The sequence below is a fragment of the Desarmillaria tabescens genome, assembly GCF_030435595.1.
Source record: "Desarmillaria tabescens strain CCBAS 213 chromosome Unknown EV420scaffold_103, whole genome shotgun sequence".
Taxonomy (NCBI): Eukaryota; Fungi; Basidiomycota; class Agaricomycetes; order Agaricales; family Physalacriaceae; genus Desarmillaria; species Desarmillaria tabescens.
The window spans coordinates 1-19,108 of record NW_026848402.1 but is presented as its reverse complement, the minus strand read 5'-3'; the positions used below and the strand labels follow the sequence as shown (position 1 = coordinate 19,108).

At 47.8% G+C, this 19,108-nt stretch overlaps 5 protein-coding genes and 1 non-coding gene across 6 annotated transcripts; 3 read left to right on the top strand and 3 right to left on the bottom strand.

Moving 5' to 3' along the window:
- Positions 1-869: 869 nt before the first annotated feature.
- EV420DRAFT_1586876 (uncharacterized protein) lies at positions 870-2,075 on the bottom strand. Its single transcript, XM_060474823.1, has one exon. It carries the CDS (start codon positions 2,040-2,042, stop codon positions 957-959), a length of 1,086 nt encoding a protein of 361 aa, XP_060322727.1. The 5' UTR covers positions 2,043-2,075; the 3' UTR covers positions 870-956.
- Positions 2,076-3,014: 939 nt separating this feature from the next.
- On the bottom strand, positions 3,015-3,094 carry EV420DRAFT_t287. Its single transcript has one exon. It is a non-coding gene; the product is annotated as a tRNA-Glu (tRNA).
- Positions 3,095-4,085: 991 nt separating this feature from the next.
- EV420DRAFT_1586869 (aryl-alcohol oxidase) lies at positions 4,086-7,192 on the top strand. Its single transcript, XM_060474822.1, has 10 exons — positions 4,086-4,659; positions 4,714-4,795; positions 4,847-5,007; positions 5,063-5,169; positions 5,222-5,426; positions 5,483-5,677; positions 5,732-6,138; positions 6,192-6,270; positions 6,323-6,654; positions 6,712-7,192. Exons 1-10 carry the CDS (start codon positions 4,557-4,559, stop codon positions 6,799-6,801), a joined length of 1,761 nt encoding a protein of 586 aa, XP_060322726.1. The 5' UTR covers positions 4,086-4,556; the 3' UTR covers positions 6,802-7,192.
- EV420DRAFT_1666781 (uncharacterized protein) lies at positions 7,033-7,968 on the bottom strand. Its single transcript, XM_060478989.1, has one exon. The coding sequence runs from the start codon at positions 7,812-7,814 to the stop codon at positions 7,263-7,265; it is 552 nt and encodes a 183-aa protein (XP_060322725.1). The 5' UTR covers positions 7,815-7,968; the 3' UTR covers positions 7,033-7,262.
- Positions 7,969-13,968: 6,000 nt separating this feature from the next.
- On the top strand, positions 13,969-16,133 carry EV420DRAFT_154423 (uncharacterized protein). Its single transcript, XM_060473227.1, has 4 exons — positions 13,969-14,190; positions 14,248-14,475; positions 14,530-14,814; positions 14,868-16,133. The coding sequence occupies exons 2-4, from the start codon at positions 14,323-14,325 to the stop codon at positions 15,783-15,785; spliced, it is 1,356 nt and encodes a 451-aa protein (XP_060322724.1). The 5' UTR covers positions 13,969-14,190; positions 14,248-14,322; the 3' UTR covers positions 15,786-16,133.
- Positions 16,134-17,652: 1,519 nt separating this feature from the next.
- On the top strand, positions 17,653-19,052 carry EV420DRAFT_1486862 (aryl alcohol oxidase; the record flags this gene model as incomplete). The annotated part of the gene is made up of 7 exons (XM_060470455.1): positions 17,653-17,764; positions 17,812-17,893; positions 17,942-18,102; positions 18,153-18,259; positions 18,318-18,522; positions 18,574-18,768; positions 18,832-19,052. Coding segments are annotated over 7 exons (1,083 nt in total), but the record flags the coding sequence as incomplete, so codon positions are not given.
- Between the last annotated feature and the right edge of the window lie 56 nt (positions 19,053-19,108).

Sequence of the window (19,108 nt, the reverse complement as noted above, 5' to 3'; positions counted from 1 at the left end):
TGTGTTTGAATTCAAAGTCTGTACTACTGTTAAGAATCAGGGTATTTCGAGCTAATACACGAAGTAATGAGTACTCGAGTAAAACCCAAGTTGAGAGCGAGGATGTCCGAAAGCCGAGTTCCAACCACCAAGAGGGATCCGTAAGGGTGTTAACAAGCGCTAGGCGTAATTAACGAGGGCGTCAGCAAGCGCTAGGCGTAACTGACAGGGTTTCCGAAAAGCGCTAGGCGTAGTCGGGAAGCAATTGATTGGCAAGCGCTTGGCGTAACCGATCAGAGATGCTTAGTTCACACAGTTAAGTGGACTTCGAAGATGAGTAAAATTAGGTTAAGATCCTAATACAATGGCAAGTACAATACTTATATACCACTAGTAAGGAATTGAGTCATTATTATTCTAGTATTCGCAAGAAGGAAGGAGAAAGTAAGAGAAAGTAAGAGAAAATGATAGAAAATACCAGTAAGCCGAGGTCAAGGCCGAGAAGGCCGAGAGTAGGCATGTGTTGACTCATGTGCAGACCGGAAAAGACACGAGATCCATAACAACTACGGCGGGTATTTTGCTGCTGCTCTAGTCTCATGTTCTCGCAATACATCACGTACTGGCGGATGTCCCGACATAGTGAGTCTCTCAACGGTTCACCCTTTATTATGCTCACATTCTACGTAGAATCATGGCAGGGTGAGGATAGCATGAGTGCTTGAATCAATTTTTTGTGTTGACCAGTAGGTCCTCATCTGTCGGCTAAGTTCACGAGGACGGTGACAAGTGTACCTTACTCTTCATTTTTCCATCCTTCAGATGTACTACTGTTTCCTTGTTTCGTCGTCGTCAGGGCTTAAGATAGGTAGCAGACACTGTTGGTCGCCAAATTTCTCTTCTCTCATATTTTCAATTGATGAAGACGTCTGGGGCTACAATTTTTCCTTCGTCTGTAGCTAGTACTCGATGTAATATTAAGCCGCACCTGCCTCTGGCTTCCGCGGTGACGGTTCCGGATCACATATTAGTTTTAGAGCATCCTTTTTCACTAGTCCAGGCATGCACTTGGTCAAAGTATTGACCACCTCCGCATAACGAACGGGATCATCAAGCAGTCCCTGGTGTCCTATACCAATACACATGACCTTCACCTCGTAACTTGGCGAGGAAAGCTCTTCGTCGAGGTGAGCCCATGCATCCAACGCTTCATCATCGACAATCCACACATCCAGCAACAACGAAGTCAGAACGTTCAGTTGTTCCAAGCAATAGCACTTGGAGCGCAGGAGACCGTCAATCCACCATCGTAGGATCGAACTCGGCCGGAAAGCGAGAACTTGAAGAGGAGAACCGGTAATGGCAAATGAAAGTCTCTGGATGGTGGAGGGGTCATGGAGCATGAACGATGGAGGTTCTTGCATGATGAAACGACTCCTCATGCTCCGACTCATGTTCGACGATGAAATTATGTCGCGTAGAAGAACAGCATTACGGTCTGTCCCGATGTCGTATCCAATCATGGTGAATACGGTGTTCGTCAGAATGCGCAAATTGAATGGAGAAGACGGGAATAGAAGGATAGCACGAAGGGCTTTTCGTGCAGGATCTGGGCATCGAATGATCAGAGATCGAACGGCAATAGGTTTGTCGGGAGATGCTCCGTCCGCTGCCTGTTCTTCTGCGGCGCTTTCGAGGCGGAGCATGCCAGAGATATGGAGATCCACTGGCACGCGAGTGGTGCAGCGGCGAAAAAAGGAGAAGAAGGGAAGGGCCGATGGGATGACGACGTTATTGAGTAATATTTTGGTGAGAGCATAAGAGCTAACGATGTCAAGTACCTCCTGGGGCAGCTTGTCCCAATGAACGTTAACGAACTGGATGGTGTCAATGCTGGTGGTGAGCCACAGGATGGATGGAATTAGTGGGCTTTGGATCGCAGGTATGTTGAGAGTCATGAAGGAGACAGACCGGGCTGCAGCTGGGATAATGGGAGATGCGAGGCATATATCATGGTAGTGCTTTATTTTCTCGGGGTTGGTCATTACAATGTCTCTAAACATGTGCAATCGAGTCCGGGGGAGGAATGCCCGTGAAACCAAAGAACAAGATGAAAGATTTTTGGTTGCTTCTACAAGTGAAGCGGATGTATTCTTCACAGTGTCGATGATAGCGTCGACGAGCTCTTGTGGGAGCTTGAAATCCGAATTGAGCGACATCTATATACTGGCCGAAGGTTAGCTGAGGTCATGCAATCATGGTGTAAAGTTTTACAGGACCAACGACACGTTCAATGTTGGCGTTGAACGTAACGTTGAACAGGTGATAGCTTCAGGAAAACAGAGCGATGATGACAGTTGCTGGGTGAGAGAGGCGGGCAACTGGGCCGACCTCCGATGCCGCTGCTTGATCAGAATTGTAACCACTTCCAGCCTTTTTCTCTCGCCCTAAACTCTCCGGTGATTTTTTGCAGCGAAATCCTACAGTCTCCAAAATGAACGCGCTGCTACAGGGAAATTTATACCGCATCGACAAAGACAAGGATCTTCATACTCGGTACTCAGTCTTCTTAAATATACTGGCTAGTATGCTATTCTTCTATCGTTTGTCATTCTCGCTATCCGACTGTACTGGTATCTTCTTCGTGGCATCGCTGCCCTCTCAATCGTCACATCGTGTGTTTCTCTGTCAAGAGCTCTCTGGTGTGCGATGATAGAGTGAATACGGAAGCCGATCTTCAAGCTTCAAGCTTCAAGGCCCAAGCGTTTACTGATGAACCACAACATGATGTGTCTTCGCTGTGGGCGAAAGCATACATAGCTATGCTGCAGAGACATGAAGTCAAGTTTGCTGAGTCGGTACAAAGAGCGTAGCTTAAACCTCGCAGGTTTTGTGCGCACTGCACACTGCACAGTTTATTAGAAAATGAGAAATCAGAATCTAAAAAAAATTAACCTTGGCCCTGGGCACAGGCGACAAGTGAACGCTGAACCGGAAAAATTCCAAGCATAAAAAGGCTAGATGAGATAAACAACTTCGGATACGGGGAATCGAACCCCGAGCTGCCGCGCAGAACAATGAGAGGCGGCAATGTTAGCCGTTACACCATATCCGAAACACTTTGTTTTTCTATTGCTGTATCTAAAGACCGCATATCGAACCTCTTCTCCTATCTTTTCTACTTAACCCTCAAGCTCCTCAGTTGCACACGCCTGTATCATTCTCGGGAGGGGGGTTCACAGCTCTCTGGGTGACTGACTCTTTTCCGGCGAAGAACTTTAACATTGGGAAGAGAGGGTTTAACTTGAACCAAAGACGAACTCGTGCTTCAGCTGATACCGCTATCGTCACCTTTTTTACCTAAAACGTATCATAGAGTAACAAAAAATTCCATACTTTTTAAGTTAAGATTTTGATTTACGTTCAAGGTCCTCCCGATTGTATGTCGCATCAAAAATTACCAGTCTCGTGGTGCTGGATCTGCCTCCATCATGACCTCATCGAATGGTCCGAATCTCACCCGAGAAGTGAGGCTAGGCCGCTGGTAAGCCCTCTTGTTTTTGGCAAACTTAGTATCTCGAGCTCATAGTATATGCCGTAGGATACGTGATAATGGCAAGCTGCGAATCGGACATATCGGAATTTGTACAGAGGCGTCCTGAAACAAGGAAGCAAGTATCCTGGGCGAGTGTGTCGCGTGGTTTGTCGTTTGGAGCTATCTGACGGTGGCTGTAGGCAACGAGGAAGACGGAAAAATCTCAAGTGATGCCATCTATGAAAGATGGCACTAAACCATAAGCGTTATAAGTATCACACAGGAATCGGACGCGCAGATTCTGGGATAATTCAGGCGTCTGGCTCATCTTTGCCTTTTCATTAGTTCCTCTGCTCAACGTTGACTTTCATTGAAGGCGACTCTTTTCTCCCCTGGGTTTCCACCAACAGTCGCCGCTTGCAGTGCCATTCTCCTCGGCTCCACGACCTCCTGCTGTCGATTGTGCTTGTAAATGGGATAAGCGTCTCAGGTTATCACTCGGGTTCTGCTAAAGCTGCGCGCCGCTTCGATCATGTCGGGTGGTTCTATTTCTAGTTTTTTTTTCGGTGCTGTGTCGGGTTTCCGGGCTTCGGGAATTGTCGATGTTCATATAGCGACCCGCCATTCCGTTCTCATATTTGCATACGACCATAACCTATATCACTTGTCTTCCTGTACTGAGCAGCCTTCGTATGGATGAAGACGACCTTTATACTAAAATTTATAGGTCCACTGATGCCGCGTCCTCTATTGGGGAAATGGGAGCGCTCAGTCCATATAAAGATGGATCCCCTTTGGAGCGCCTCCTTCCTCCCTCACTGCCTCGCTGTTTCATGTCGGTGCTCCCTTCCACTCCGACAAGTATCCACACGAGATCCGCCTATGCCAAGGTATCCCAAACCTTAGCCACGACTCCAAACTTAGCATCCAAACACGGCGCATGCTCTCTTCAAGACCGCCTCTTACGGCATCCTTTACTGCGCCAATTCAGATACTTTATTCTTAAAAGCATGCATGCAACTGGTGTTTCTCCCCATGTGTCATGTTTTTCCACCTTCTCTTCCTAGCGCCTGTATGCTCAGCAGCGATATACGAAAGACTTACAGACATCCCGACACAAGACTTTGACTATATCATTGTGGGAGGTATGTACCTACAGTCGAGGGTTTGTCACGCGTTGCTCACGATCTTACTCGTAGGTGGAACAGCAGGGAACGTCCTCGCCAACCGTCTGACGGAACAAAAAAATACGTCGGTGCTTGTTCTCGAAGCGGGGCAATCGTATGCAACTCTCTTCCCTCCCTCATTTTTGAAGCTCATAAAAGCTTGTAGAACCACCGACGTCCTGTTATCGCAAGTACCGTGGTTTTGCACGTCGGCTACGCCCCAAACATCGGTAGACTGGAACTTTACCACCACCCCCCAGTCTGGCTATAATGGGCGGTCTATTGCTTATGGGAGGGGGTTTGGATTGGGCGGGAGTAGCGCCGTTAGTGAGTTTAATCCACATTTGTTTTCTTATCGGTGGGTGCTCACACATGCCCTTAGATTATATGACATACACGCGTGGTTCGGCGCAGGACTACGATCGATATGCGAGTGTCACAGGGGACCAGGGGTGGGGATGGAATCTGATGCGGCCGTACATTTTAAAGGTCGAGTCCACGATAGGACTTATCTCGGGGTTTACTGATTTTTTTGTTATAGACTGAACGATTCGTCGCCCCTGCGGACCATCACAATACCACTGGCGAGTTCATTCCTTCAATTCATAACTTCCACGGAATGAATTCCGTGTCACTCCCCGGGTACTCGCGTCCCATCGATGAACGGGTCATGCAAACTACTGAGGAGCTCCCGGTTGATTTTCCGTATAACTCGGATATCAATTCTGGGTATCATCTGGGTATTGGTGAGTGCAGTTGAAGTCAGAGAGTGTGACCTGCACTGACGTCGTGATCACGGAAGGCTGGCATCAGAAGAGCATTGGAAACGGGACGAGGAGTACTTCGGAAACGGCGTATCTTGGTCCCGGGTATATCGACAGGGAGAACCTGCATGTGCTCGTGCATGCGTACGTGACTCGGATACTCGTCTTGAACGCCTCAGATTCGGGCAGTTATCCGCGCTTTAATGCTGTCGAGTTCACGCAGGATGGCGGAGGTCAGGCTCACTACGCCTTTGAACAATGAATTGTGTTACTAACGAGGATTCCAGAGACGCTCCAGATTGTTTCTAACCCCAACCTCAAAGAGATCATCCTCTCAGCTGGATCAATCGGTACACCTCATATCCTGCTCAACTCGGGTGTCGGTGACGCCGACGAGCTCTCTGCGCTGGGCGTCTCCTCTACGGTGCACCTTCCTGACGTTGGAAAGAACCTGACGGATCACCCCCTAGTGAGCCTTGCTTGGACGGTCAATGACACGAACACGCTAGAGAACGTGTACTGGAGGAACGAATCGTTCCAAGCTGAGGCTCTAGAAGAATGGCAAACGAATCGAACAGGATTCGTAGCCAATACGTTTTCGAACCACCTCGGATTCTTCCGTGTGGAGGAGGGCGTGTTGGAGACAGAACCATGTGCGGGTGGGAGGACGGGGAGTATTGAGTTGATCTTCACGGTGAGTCTGGGATGCGTGAAACGTGGCTGATTTTGCTGAATGGATGGATGCAGGGCGGTATGGCTAGCGGAACCATCCCGGCGACTGGGGACTATATGACAATGTCGGTTGTTGTGGTTTGTCCTCTTTCTCGTACGTGATGTTTTCCTTTCCTCCGCCCTTTTCCTGACTTCCGTTCGTGAAGGCGGAAGCGTCACGATCAACAGCACCAACCACCTCGCACCTCCGCTTATCAACCCCAACTTCTTGTCACATCCCCAGGATATGACGGCCATGCAGTATGCCGTCCAGAAAGGCTTGAAGTTCGTGACAGCACCTGTATGGGGAGATTATGTCCTCGGGCTGTCGACGAATATCACGGACCTGGAAGGGACCATTCGCAACACAGCTATTACGACAAACCATCCAGTTAGTACCGCAAGTATGTCGCCGCGCAATGCGTCATGGGGAGTTGTCGACCCGGATCTGAAGCTCAAGCTGGCGATGGGGGTGAGGATTGTGGATGCGTCTGTTCTGGTGGGTCTTTTCTGTTTCTTTTGTGATAGTTTCAAGTTGCTAATTTTTGATACGTAGCCATTTATACCTGCAGGGCATACGCAAGCGGCGGTGTACGCGTTTGCGGAGCGGGCGGCGGATATGATAAAGGCAGGGAATTCCTCTTAGATGGTCGTTGCTGTTTCACGGTACTTTCGAGCCAATTCACGGGATCGCTGAAGTGGACCTTAGCGGATGTCGATGTCGAACCACATGCGCTATCTTGTTAAGGATGGAGTTTCACAGCCACCAGTCACTGTTTTTATTTTACATTATTTTGACCATTATTTACTTTACCGATCGTTACCGTAAAATTTTGGCTTCATACCACCACCATCTCACATCATGTACTCTGGAATATACCTGCGTCGCAACGGATAGGGCCGGTTTTTTGAAAAAACACCTGTAATTACAGGCGACAGTTTTTTAATAAAAGCCTCTCTCCCCCAGGTCTTACGAATGATAATTTCTTCGGATGCTTGCGTGACAGAAGTTCTCCCGCAAGGATCCGGACCTCCCGACTTCTGCCTTGCGGGAGTACATCCCATCTCAGAATTTTGTATTATTATTAAGGAAAATGAATATATTTATTATATATAATAAAGCGTACAAAATGCAAATAAAATGTGGTGCGGGCGGGCGTGGCAGGCTGTAGGCATCGATATCACCCACGAAGCCTCATGGAGAGAGAAGCATTGATGGCGATGGTGTGGTGATCGTTGCATTGCCGTAGGGAGGTGACACAGGTGGGAAAAAGCGGGCGTCGGGATAGGGTATAGGTACACAATGGCCATGGTGTCGAGGAAGTAAACGGACCTCAGATTCATGTTACCCCGCCAAAAGAATGGGGGATATACAAGATTAGGGTCGGTGGGTGAGCTGGGCGGCGCACGGGAGCCCGATGTTCGATAGGATGGAGCAGGCGATGGCGAGGGTATCCGCGGTCGCATGGCCATGAGTTTGGGTGCGTTCGCGACGCCTTCGATCCTACGTACGATGCCTCGAATAGCATAGGTGTCGTCCCTGTTGTTCACCGTCAGCAGCCCAACCTTGATCCCACCCTCCCGCCCGTACCCTCCCGCCCTTCCACCCCTCCCTAGTATACCCTGCTTCCACTCCATCCCTATCCTGCTCTTTGGCATGGTCGTGCCTCATACTCGAGTCCTCCCCACCCCTCACACCATCACCGTCGTCGTCCTGGTCGTCATGGTGGTTGGCTTTGCATCTATATGCCTTCCTGTCGACAGATGGAGGCGGATCGTGAGTTATCGAGTGAATGCGGCATCGTTCAGGCATTGGTCGGCCATGATGAATGGCGATTGGCCCCGATTTTGATGTGGGGGATGCTAGTCGGGTTGCGGCGGCAACAGGACGTGGCTGAATGGCGGCAGCAGGAATTGGTGGGTGTCGTAGTCAAACGGTGATGGTGGTAGTGCAATTCTCCATCATTTGTAGGAGGGAAATTATGCTGCCTTGCAGGAGGGCTTACGCGCAGGCTAGTGGGGCATGACGTACGATATCCAGGCCATCTAGGAGCCACCAGATGGATCAAAAGTATCTATAAAACTTATATTAGCAATGAAAGTAATAAAACATACCTTTATTCAATTCAAACAAATAGCGGGGGCAGGCAGGCGACTACGCGATAAACCAATGGTGACGGTCAGACTAAAGGTCAGAAGAAAAAAGAAGGGGTACAGCCACTCGATCACTATCCGGTTTACCGGACCGGAGCAATCGAGCGAGCGGAATGCATCCTCTGCTCGAATCCTTTGCTCCTAAGCCCCGAAAATTAACGGGATATACTATAATAATGCTATAGTATATATATTTGTACTTTTTATTGTTATAATTTATCCCAACTTTGCTTAATCTGCTTTTTATGGTGAATATCACGTATTTTAGGACATTTCAAGGATGCACCCTTTGTACACAAGTATGTACGGCCTTTCCATGGGTAATATTGGTTGAACAAGTAATTTTATGTATTCTATTATCCAAAACAGGTGTCCGATCCATGGCGATCTGCCTGTATGTGCCTTGTAATTGCTTTTCTCATTGATGCAAATTCATGAAGAATAAGTACATGCACAATCTCATTTGGTGCAATTTGGTCTGACCAAGGTATATTTCCATCAGGGCAGGTATGCTTCTTGACACATAGCACTCTAAATAACTATAGACTGTACTTCTCTAGGTAATGTACTTAGATTTGAGCATGTACTGTGAGGTGTGCCTTTTACACATGCCTCTTGCATACTTTTGAGAACATAATTCATGTCTACATTAGCATAGGATAGAAAATCTGTGCAGAGAAGATTATTATAGCATCACAGCAGCTAATAGACTCTGGGTTATATTTACAGGCATTGAGAAAGTTTCGGGACTGTACAATCTCGACCTATTGGCTTACTGTGACCGAGTTTGGGGTGCTTCGGAAAACGCCGAGATACTTCTTGTCCTTAGCTATCCATGCATTGAGTGATATAAACCAGATAGAGCAACCATCCATTACTTCTATTATCATATTATGTATTGAATAAATGCAATGTATTGTCTGCTATCCTAGAAATTCTGCTATCCCGAATTCCAAACCATATACCAAACTGGGAATGGTATGTTCCCACGTGGTGTTGCCGATAACTCGGCTTGAATCAGCTTAATGCCGAAGTCATTTTCGAGCTGTTTTCGCTGGGTGTGTTGACATTGAAAAGGGAAATTAATTTGATGTCTGCATTTACTCACTGGAAGTACTAGTAGTATTAGCCATAGTGTAGTTGCTAGTCCTGTCCCTCAGTCATTACCTACTCGCAATTGACTTCGGCGCTAAGCCGATCAAGCCGAGTCATCGGCAACACAGTTCCCGCGGTATGTGCATCTGGCAAACCGTGCCGACGCAACGCATTCAATTAAATATATGGTAAAGGCAGGCATAGAAGCAGTATCAGTACTTAAAATAATATTTTCGGAGCCCCAGGCAATGGAAGGAGGGTGGCATTTGTGGATAAGGCAGCAGCGGAAGGTGGGAACAAGCGCCCCTACAGAACAGAACAGGGAAGAAAATTTTGTTCGCTATAATTATAGCGCAATCCGTTTTTGGAAACGGCCTGCACCCATCTGTTCATTGAAAATTTCATCATTGCACGTGGGACTAAGAGGGTTTTATCAAAAAGGTTAACCCTCTCCCTCCCAGGGTTTTTTCAATAATTTCGGCCTTATGGGCTGTGCGTCGAGCCCCACCATCACGTTCCCTTCAACCGCTGCACCTAAAATCCCAACATATCTCTGCGGCAGAGCTGAAAAGCCAGATATGAGACCTAAGGTCACAAAGGGTGATAAGCACATACCATGAGGCGATCACTGGCACTGGACAGTCGTCTTTGATTCTCACAGCGTAAGCAAAATAATTCATGCCACCCGTTCTTGCTGTAGGCCATTCCAGAGTGGGGAGCCGAGGGAAATGAAGGGATTACAGCGGATTCCATGGATCAACGCCTCACAATAGCAAGAAGGGACGGAGCTAGATCGCGTGCATAACCACGGAGCTCTACTATTCCACAGTGTCTGTTCCTGATTCGGACCTCGTGCCGGTACCACACCAACACCATTGCCAGACCTATAACCTCTGGCTGGAGTAATGTTCCTTCAAAATAGTTCGCTTCTCGGGCTAAAATTGCTGTGAGAATCTAACAAGCCCTACCAAAAAAATCTATTCGGTCTCAGTCTTGCAGTATCACTCATATCTTTGTTTTCTTCAGAGTAAAGGACCATAGGTGGAACGAGCTGTCATGCGGATTGCTCTGTTCTTTTCGCAGGCCACTTCGATTGAATTGCAGAAGCCGGAATCTGCCGCCTCAGAGCCTCAGCCCTAGGCGCGCGCGTTTTTCACTTCAGTCGCCGCGTCTTCTGTAATGGTGCTTTTTCAACGGTGAGAATGACACAATTTTGGACCTCATGTTCACGTTCATGAAACCTAATCACCTCTACGTATCAGACTCCTCGTTCGTTCCTACCTGTTCCGCTAGGGATATACTGAATTGAATAGCGTGCTACAGGCAGGTTCTGGTCCGAGGATATCTTGTTATTGGGCATCGAAAACTAATGTATGATATGCTTTCCGCATAAGTACAGTATGGTCAGCTTTCCGAGGCATGGGACTGCAAACGATTCGACGATATATCTCGAGTTCCCGTCTAGCTTTGCTACGACGGGTCACGGCATTCTTAACACTCTTGACAGCTTCAATTGTGGATGAAATCTGGTTTGCATCGACTTGTACGGGCTCTCTCTCGACGAGACTAGTTCGATGAGCGGAGCGAGAAAAAAATTAACAAAACTAAAGATTTAACCCTCGACGCCGTGGAGGAAACCTGAACGATAGCAGGTTCGGAGGTACGGTCCTGTATTAGATTAGAAGCATCGAAACTTCAGATGTTGTCCACGTCAAAGTTTCAGTCGTTTGCCCCTTGTCACTCACACTGCAGCTCCAGAAATTGCTGTCTCGTCCGTCATCATTCACGCGGGGAGAGGAAACGTTTCACTTCGCCTTCTCCTGAAGCCAGAGGGGCAAAGTAGATCTATGATGTTGCCTCATACCCCGCCACTGCCTTTTCTCTTTCATTTGTTCCGGGAGTTAGAAGTGCGTCATGACTCTGCGGTGAACACTGTTTATTGTAGTAACTAATGGACATGCCTACAGGGTCAGTGTCATAGCTCACAAACGGCCGTCTCAGTATCAAGATCTTCAATATGTGGAGTCTTCTAATAAAAGCAACTTCCTGCCTTACGATTGTATTTGACGTACGTCTCGTCTCGGATGTAAGCCCCGTTCCCTCTCCTTGGCATTTATCTTTGCATAAGAGGACCGCAGAGCCTGATTCCTTTCGCTTATCCTGGTTTTACGTACCGCAGGCGGCTATCTCTGTCGCCCAAGAAAAATCTCTCGTGGCCATTTCTTAGTGCTCATTCAAGACATCCCCGATCGACCGGCGAATTCGTGTTCGATGAAGATGGTGCAAGCCTTTTCTCGAACTCGAATTTGAGGGATCCCTCGATTAGGAAATAAAATGAGACCAATACTAACATTAGGAAGTGACGAATGAACCCAAGGAGATATCTTTGCAATGTGAAACGTAAGTATGACGAATGCGTGAAGATTGTATTATCACACGACGCGTTTCAATCTGTAACATGATATCTCTTCCCCCATGTCACTTACATTTTCAAGGAAGGAGAAGGGGGGGGGGGGGGGTTATGGTGGCCAATGTCCCTGAGAAAGGAATGAAGCATTCCATGCTAAGTATACAGTATACCTAAACCATGATAGTATACGAACATGTCCCCACAAGGTACAATGCCACAGCCTCATCAAAGACAGCGCTAAATGAGATAAGAGGCCGCAGATACTTGAGTCACTGTGGATACAGAGTGCAGGTAGAGAGACCGGCTCGCGTTACCCACGTGCACTGTAGTATACTACGTGATACACGTAGCAGCTCGATGCAAGTCAAGGTCATGGCAGCCCAGTTCAAATACACATCGGTGCAGAGCTTGAGACTCGAGGCAGTCTGCCCGCAACTTGATAACGGTCGATCGGGGTATCGTCCATTTGTAGTAGGACGTGTTCGAGTCTAGAGCTTGGTTGTAGCGACCAGAACAAGTTTAGAACATAACGATCACCGACGAGGTTCACATGATGTATTTTACTGGAAGAGGGTTTGGCTATTGGGTCGACCACGTTAACAACAGATCGCCTCCGATGACATTTACAGTTATAGACCTTATCATTCGTAAAATAGAACGGATGTAACGGAGGCATGCGAACTGGGTATGAAACTAAGGCTTGTGCTGGCTGGCGGTGTTGCAAGAACACGAAAAGCTGGAGCAAATATTTGATTGGTTGCCGGCGACCTGGTGAAAAGACCGTGGAAATTAATGTTGCGATGCGACGGCGGAAAGCCAAACGTGATTTTTGAAGGCATCGAGAAATGAGTAAGTGAATTTCCTAGCCTGCACTTCAAGTTAGGCCTGATAGTATAGAAACACAGCGTGCACGCGTGACACAGGCCCCCAGAAGCTCCCGCCAAACTTTGTCCGGATTTTAGCATATTTTAGGCCCAAAAATCACAAAAACTTTGTCCGCAGTTAGCATATTTTGTGTCCAAACGAGTCCAAACGTCGTCGAACTTTGTCCGGATGTTAGCATATTTTGGGCTGGCTGCGACATCATCGTCCTGACATTTGGACCAGTATCAGCCCCGATTTGGATTTCTGACTCCTCTGCGCAATATTTTCCCGGAAAATTCCAACGAAAATCTGTAGTCATGTCGAAAACAGGTAAAATCGGTCTTCAGTGCTAGACGGCGAAGTCCGCGGATATACCCGATTCAGGCGGCCGGTTCCGTACGGGAGGCCCGAAAGCGACTCTGTCCGAGTTAGCATACTTTGAGTCCCAAAAGTTGCATATTTGAGGACCGATTTTGGGATTTTTGCCGGACAAAGTTTGGCGGGAGCTTCTGGGGGCCTCGTGACACGCGTGGCGGAGTTACAAAATGTTGGATATGAATTCAGATCTACCGTGACTTGCCGGATCTATCATCTCTGCCCTCAACTTCGTCGGCGTCGTGCAGTACAGCCCCTCAGAGCCCGTTGAGATGCTTAGTAACCTCTCAATTAAACGGTAGCTGCGCGGAAGCGCCTGGGCAGTGGGTAGTAGTAGGTGGAGTCGGTTTTCAAGTCTTTGTTTTTTTTGCGATTTCGCCATCCCGAGCCTGACTATCCTCTTCATTCTGCAGTGTTGTTGTACAGTCATGGACTGTAGATGGTCCAAGCCCTTGACTCAATTTGACATCGCAGCGTGACAGAGTGATAATATATAGGAACCGCTTCATATGAGTAGGTAGTCTTCCAGGCGGCACCAATCTGTGACGGGAATTTGACGTAAATTTTACAATGATTTTCAGATAATATTGCTCTTGCGGACCCTTGCGCTGATTTCATATCCGGGCCTTCTGCTTAGACCATCCAATGATCTGCTACGAACTTTGATCTTCATCAAAGAAACAGCCAATTCTTAAGGACAAGGTGGCATCACATGCTTTTTGTGTACCTCTCGCTATGCTGTCACTGAATCCACTTGTTTATTTACACATAGTGATCCAAGATCTACTTTGAAAGTGGATCTTAAGCCCACTTCCGTCCGGCCTCGTTTTCTCGTACATATCTCCTCATTGTCTGGTTCTTGAGAAGAATTTACACTCTCGCATCGCCTCTGGTCGCTCACAAGGGCCATATAGATACACGTGCTATTTTTGTATATAACTAAGGGTTTTTTTCTCTTCTTGCCACCGCGATTCGGCCTTTTTATCTTCTGAACCGACTCTTCATATTATCTATACATGTCGACTCCGAAAGAGGATCATTATTGTGGTACTCTTGGCACTAGAACACCGGCGTATCCTTACTTGAGGCAGTTTCAAGGTGGAGACTTCGTTGAAATGGATCAGGGTGGACTCCTAGGTCAGTATCTATCACTACTCGAATTTGCATCCGAAATTTATTGTTCTGCTTGAATAGCTCTTGTGACGCATTCTGACCATTATTCTCAAAATATCTCCTCTTCCCAATGTTCAAGCCAACGGGAACAGATCGATGCAGGTGAGGCCCGGAATCCGCTGTCGCCATTTCGTTCAATATGGTCGCATAGTACCTTCGTACGACCATTACGGGATCCCGTGTAATCGATACGGTCAGCATATGCTGCAACTCGATCTAGGATATGAAGTAACCCCGGGTATTTCTAAGGTATATAAGAACTTTATCTTATTCTCTGAACATATTATCCTGACGTTTGACTAGGCTGATGGACAACGCGCCATGCTATCACAGTTGAAACAAATTTCCGGAGAAATTCAATCACTAGAGGAACTCGAGATGCGAGTAGCGCAGCAGCTAGGGATGAGTGAGGATGCCGACTCGGCCGAAATTCTCCTCAAGACCAAGCAAGACGTGATGAACAACAGTGATTGCTTGTCGGCGGCGCTAAAAAAACTCAACAGGCTCTATTATCTCCGCCTCTGTAGTAGTCGCATTCAGTCGAAACTTCGGGTTGGCAACCCTGACGCGTCTCCCCTCCCCTTAGGCGTAAATATCTATCCTTCAGTGATTAGCCGTTGTACTGATCAGTAATGTTTTAGCCCCCACGACGTGTTGACGCTTCTCAATTCTGGGCTGTACTCATTGGCATTGACGAGTATGCATCCTATCCGCTGCTTGGTTGCGTATCAGACGCCAGATTAATGGAGAAGTATTTGATTGAGAACCTCGATGTACCTGGGGATCGCATCCAGCTCCTTCTCGGATCGACGGAGCATACCTCCTCTGATCATCCAATGAACCCTTCCCGCACGCGCATCATCCACACACTTCTTAGTATTATCGGCAATTCCCAGATCAAGTACGGCGACAACATCATTATCTACTACGCCGGACACGGGTCTTGCTATCCATGCACGGAGGGTCTTTATAACGAGGAAGATGACGAGAAACTCGCCGTCGAGGAAACTGGATTCATCGAGGCCTTGTGTCCTATCGATCGCGACACCGTCGACTCTAACGGTGTTCCCATCCCCGACATTAGCGACCGAGAATTGAATACCATCCTAACCTTGATCTCCCAGGCCAAGGGAAGTCGAATCACAGTCATTCTTGACTGTTGCCACTCCGGTGGAATTACCCGAGATTTACCTGTGCCAGGAGCGCGCACTACTCCCCGAATGGTACGGGCGACCCTTCAGGATATGCTTCTTGCTGGGGAGAAGAATCTGAAGCATTATCCTAGCTATCGCTCCATCTTAGCGAAGGACTGGCGCCCAAATATGGATTGCTTTGTCGCGTTGACCGCCTGTGGAGATTATCAGTTTGCAAAGGCGAAGAAGGTGGAAGGAGGGTACATCGGACTTTTCACAGACTCGCTTGTGCGTACTCTCCAGTCCGGCTACTGGAAAGAAGAGACGACGTACGCTGACCTTGTTCGGGATTTGGATAAGTGGCCTCATCAGACGCCATGCGCTGTTGGAAATCGTAAGGACGCTCGTATCTGGTATCAGGATTGAATATATTATGGGTCATTCGTTTCACGCATACTATATGACTGGGATCTGGTTTGGCTGTTGTAGTTTTCTTTTTCTATGCTCTCGTTTGCTTTCTGTATCATTCTCTGGACTTTGTTGTGGACGGACGCTAAGACACGCATTATGATAACAATATTTATACGGCCATTCTAGGCGCTCCGACCTTTGTCAATTGTCATAGCTGGCCCAGTGGGAGTCTGGTGATGCTCCTTTGCTCACAGATAGTATATCTTAGTTAGGTTGAATAAATACTCTTACTTCTTTCTACAAGTCCTGTTGCGCATGATTTAAATTTTCTGTAAATTGGTAAAAATTCATCATAAATTCAGCATTATCATAATTCCTACAAAGTCAAATTTTTAAACAATGAGTGGTTTGCACGCGTGGGGGATCGAATCTACGTGGATAGCGCCTCAGCGCTTCAGCCGAAACAGCTCATTGCGTCACTCCCTTTTCAGGGTGTCACATCACGGTAACGGAGGCGAATTTGACCGTAATCCTTATCTACCAACCACCTCTTCATTTTAATCTTTTGATTTTGACCCTCTCTATGCCTCGAAGTCGATAATGCCGTTGAAGGACAAAGAACTGTTGCTATGATGTGTCGGATGATAAATATATCAAACGGTTTTGTTTCGATGTTATCGGTTTTCTAACCTCTAACCTCTATTGAGCACTGAGGATGGCCGTTTTCGTTACGTGCGTCTTTTCCACTCTTTTTTCAATTTAGCGGTACAGCTGACACGGCGAGTATGTAGTTTTCGAGCACTATGCAACACTTGCCATAAATGCAGGAGTATACTGATCCCGCTATGTTCCTAGCAAAACATCAGGTAGGTACTTACACTACTCTCCGAGGGATGCTACGGTGTCGCAGAATGACCATATTCGCAAGTCGCTCTGGTTGAACCCCTCCAGAAACAGTGAACAGCATCTGGCGTAAATTCTGTATCAGTTTGCAACGTATCCAGTTCCTTGATTATCGCAATATTTTCATACAGTGCAGTGAGTGCTGTGTTCTTGGTGTGATCTATCTAATTTCTTCTCCAGACTTTGTCCAGCCTGGCATGCATAGGTGAAGGGCAACAACATCCATCTTCCTGGCGAAAAGAGGCAGGGATAGAAGTTTTCCGCTTTACTTGTACCTTTATGCTAGCACGTAAGCCTTGCATTCTTCCTGTGCTATCGCTGCTGACGAAATCATCAGTGACGCAAGATATTCAATTCCAGGAACCTGAGCGCGAGGGCTGTATCTGTAACAGGTACGCTTACTCCCCTGAAAAGATTTATATGGTTTGTTAACGATCACTTTTTCAAGACCATCGTCACAGGACGAGAAGGCATCCCATGGACACTCAATCTCCGGTGACAAGAATTCATTGAAGACTTCATGGACTACTCCGATGATCAATACAGCCGCGTTACTTATCTGAGAAGACGGGACGAGCGCTAGCGATTAGTTCTAACGCCACAAACCCGACGAACTCCCCTTCTTCCTTCTTGCAGAGTAAGACATGCGCCTATTCCACCACACATTCGCCTCATCGAGGGACCGCCATCGCTCTCCGATACGGAAATATAGCATCCTAGTTCCCCCATCAACGCTAGTACGCTCGTCTGTTAAATCCATAGTTGCGCTTTATTTTTATGTGACATTCGCCACGATCGTCTCTCCGACAAACTATCCACACAAAATCCGAGTTTCATTTCGAATCCGTGCCTAGATGACGTGCCTCAGAGAGAACTACAATGCTCTTGCTGGTACCGATTCATTACGGCATTTTCTCGGCGCATAACATTCTTAAAACCCTTATAAACGGCTTGGAGCTGTTCGCTCTTTGCCCACGCCATGTTGTCTCCCCAGCTTTTCGTGCTGCTTCTTCCTGTGTTATGCTCGGCTGCGATATATGAGAGCGTCGCAGAGCTCCCAAAGCTTGACTTCGACTATGTCATTGTAGGAGGTATGTGCAGTACCCATGCCGTCTCGTGCGTACTAATTTGTAGAAAGGTGGTACGGCGGGGAACGTTCTCGCGAACCGATTGACTGAGCAGGAGGACACATCTGTGCTCGTCCTCGAAGCAGGCCAATCGTGTGTCATTCTCCCCTCTTTCCGTACACAGTTCTGAAGCCGTTATAGAACCGCTGACGTCCTAATTTCACAAATCCCGTTCTTATGTCCACAAGCGACGCCCAACACGGTTCTCGACTGGAACTTCACCACGACCCCCCAACCGGGGTTCAATGGCCGTGCTATTCCGTACCCTAGGGGCTTTGGGTTGGGGGGGAGCAGTGCCGTCAGTGAGTCAGTTTCATCACAGAGTTACGCGTTTTTCATTGCCGCCGTAAAGACTATATGGCCTACACCCGTGGATCGTCAGAGGACTATGACCGATATGCGCGCGTAACTGGGGATGAGGGGTGGGGATGGGATGAGCTACAGCCCTATATCCGAAAGGTTCGTACCGCTTAACCTTCAAACAAGCTTTGAAAAATATCTGAGTGTCCGGTTGTAGAACGAGCGACTCGTCGCCCCCGCAGACCATCATAACACAACAGGCGAGTTTGACCCAGCGGTACACAGTTTTGATGGCGTCAATTCTGTCTCGCTCCCTGGATACCCGCGCGCGATCGATGGACGCGTCATTCAAGCTACGCAAGAGCTGTCGGGTGAGTTTTCGTTCAATTTGGATTACAACTCCGGGTATCATTTGGGTATTGGTGAGTCCACGTGCTAGGTTTTAGTCACTTGGACTAATGAGTGATTGGAAGGATGGGAACAGACAACTGTAGGGAATGGGACAAGGAGCAGTTCGGAAACTTCATACCTTGGTCCTGGATATATCGACAGGGAGAATTTGCACATTCTTATTCACACGTACGTAACGCGGATTCTTGTCGCGAATGAATCGACTCTCAATGATGAGCCGCATTTCAACACTGTGGAGTTCACACAAGATGCTGGAGGTACGAACCACTCACTGGTACCCTATGATGATATGGGTGGGCTGATGATCTTCTTAATGTCAGCGACTATCCACACCATTTCGCCCCTCAAGGAAATCATTCTCTCAGCTGGATCAGTTGGAACACCCCACATTCTGCTCAACTCTGGTATTGGAGACGCCGACGAACTCACCGCAGTAGGTGTTACCCCTACCGTGCACCTTCCCGATGTTGGGAAGAACCTCACTGACCACCCTCGATGGGGTGTCGCCTGGCTTGTTAATGATTCAAACACGATCGAGAACGTCTATTGGCGGAACGCTACATTCCAAGCCGAGGCGCTGGCGGAGTGGCAAGCTAA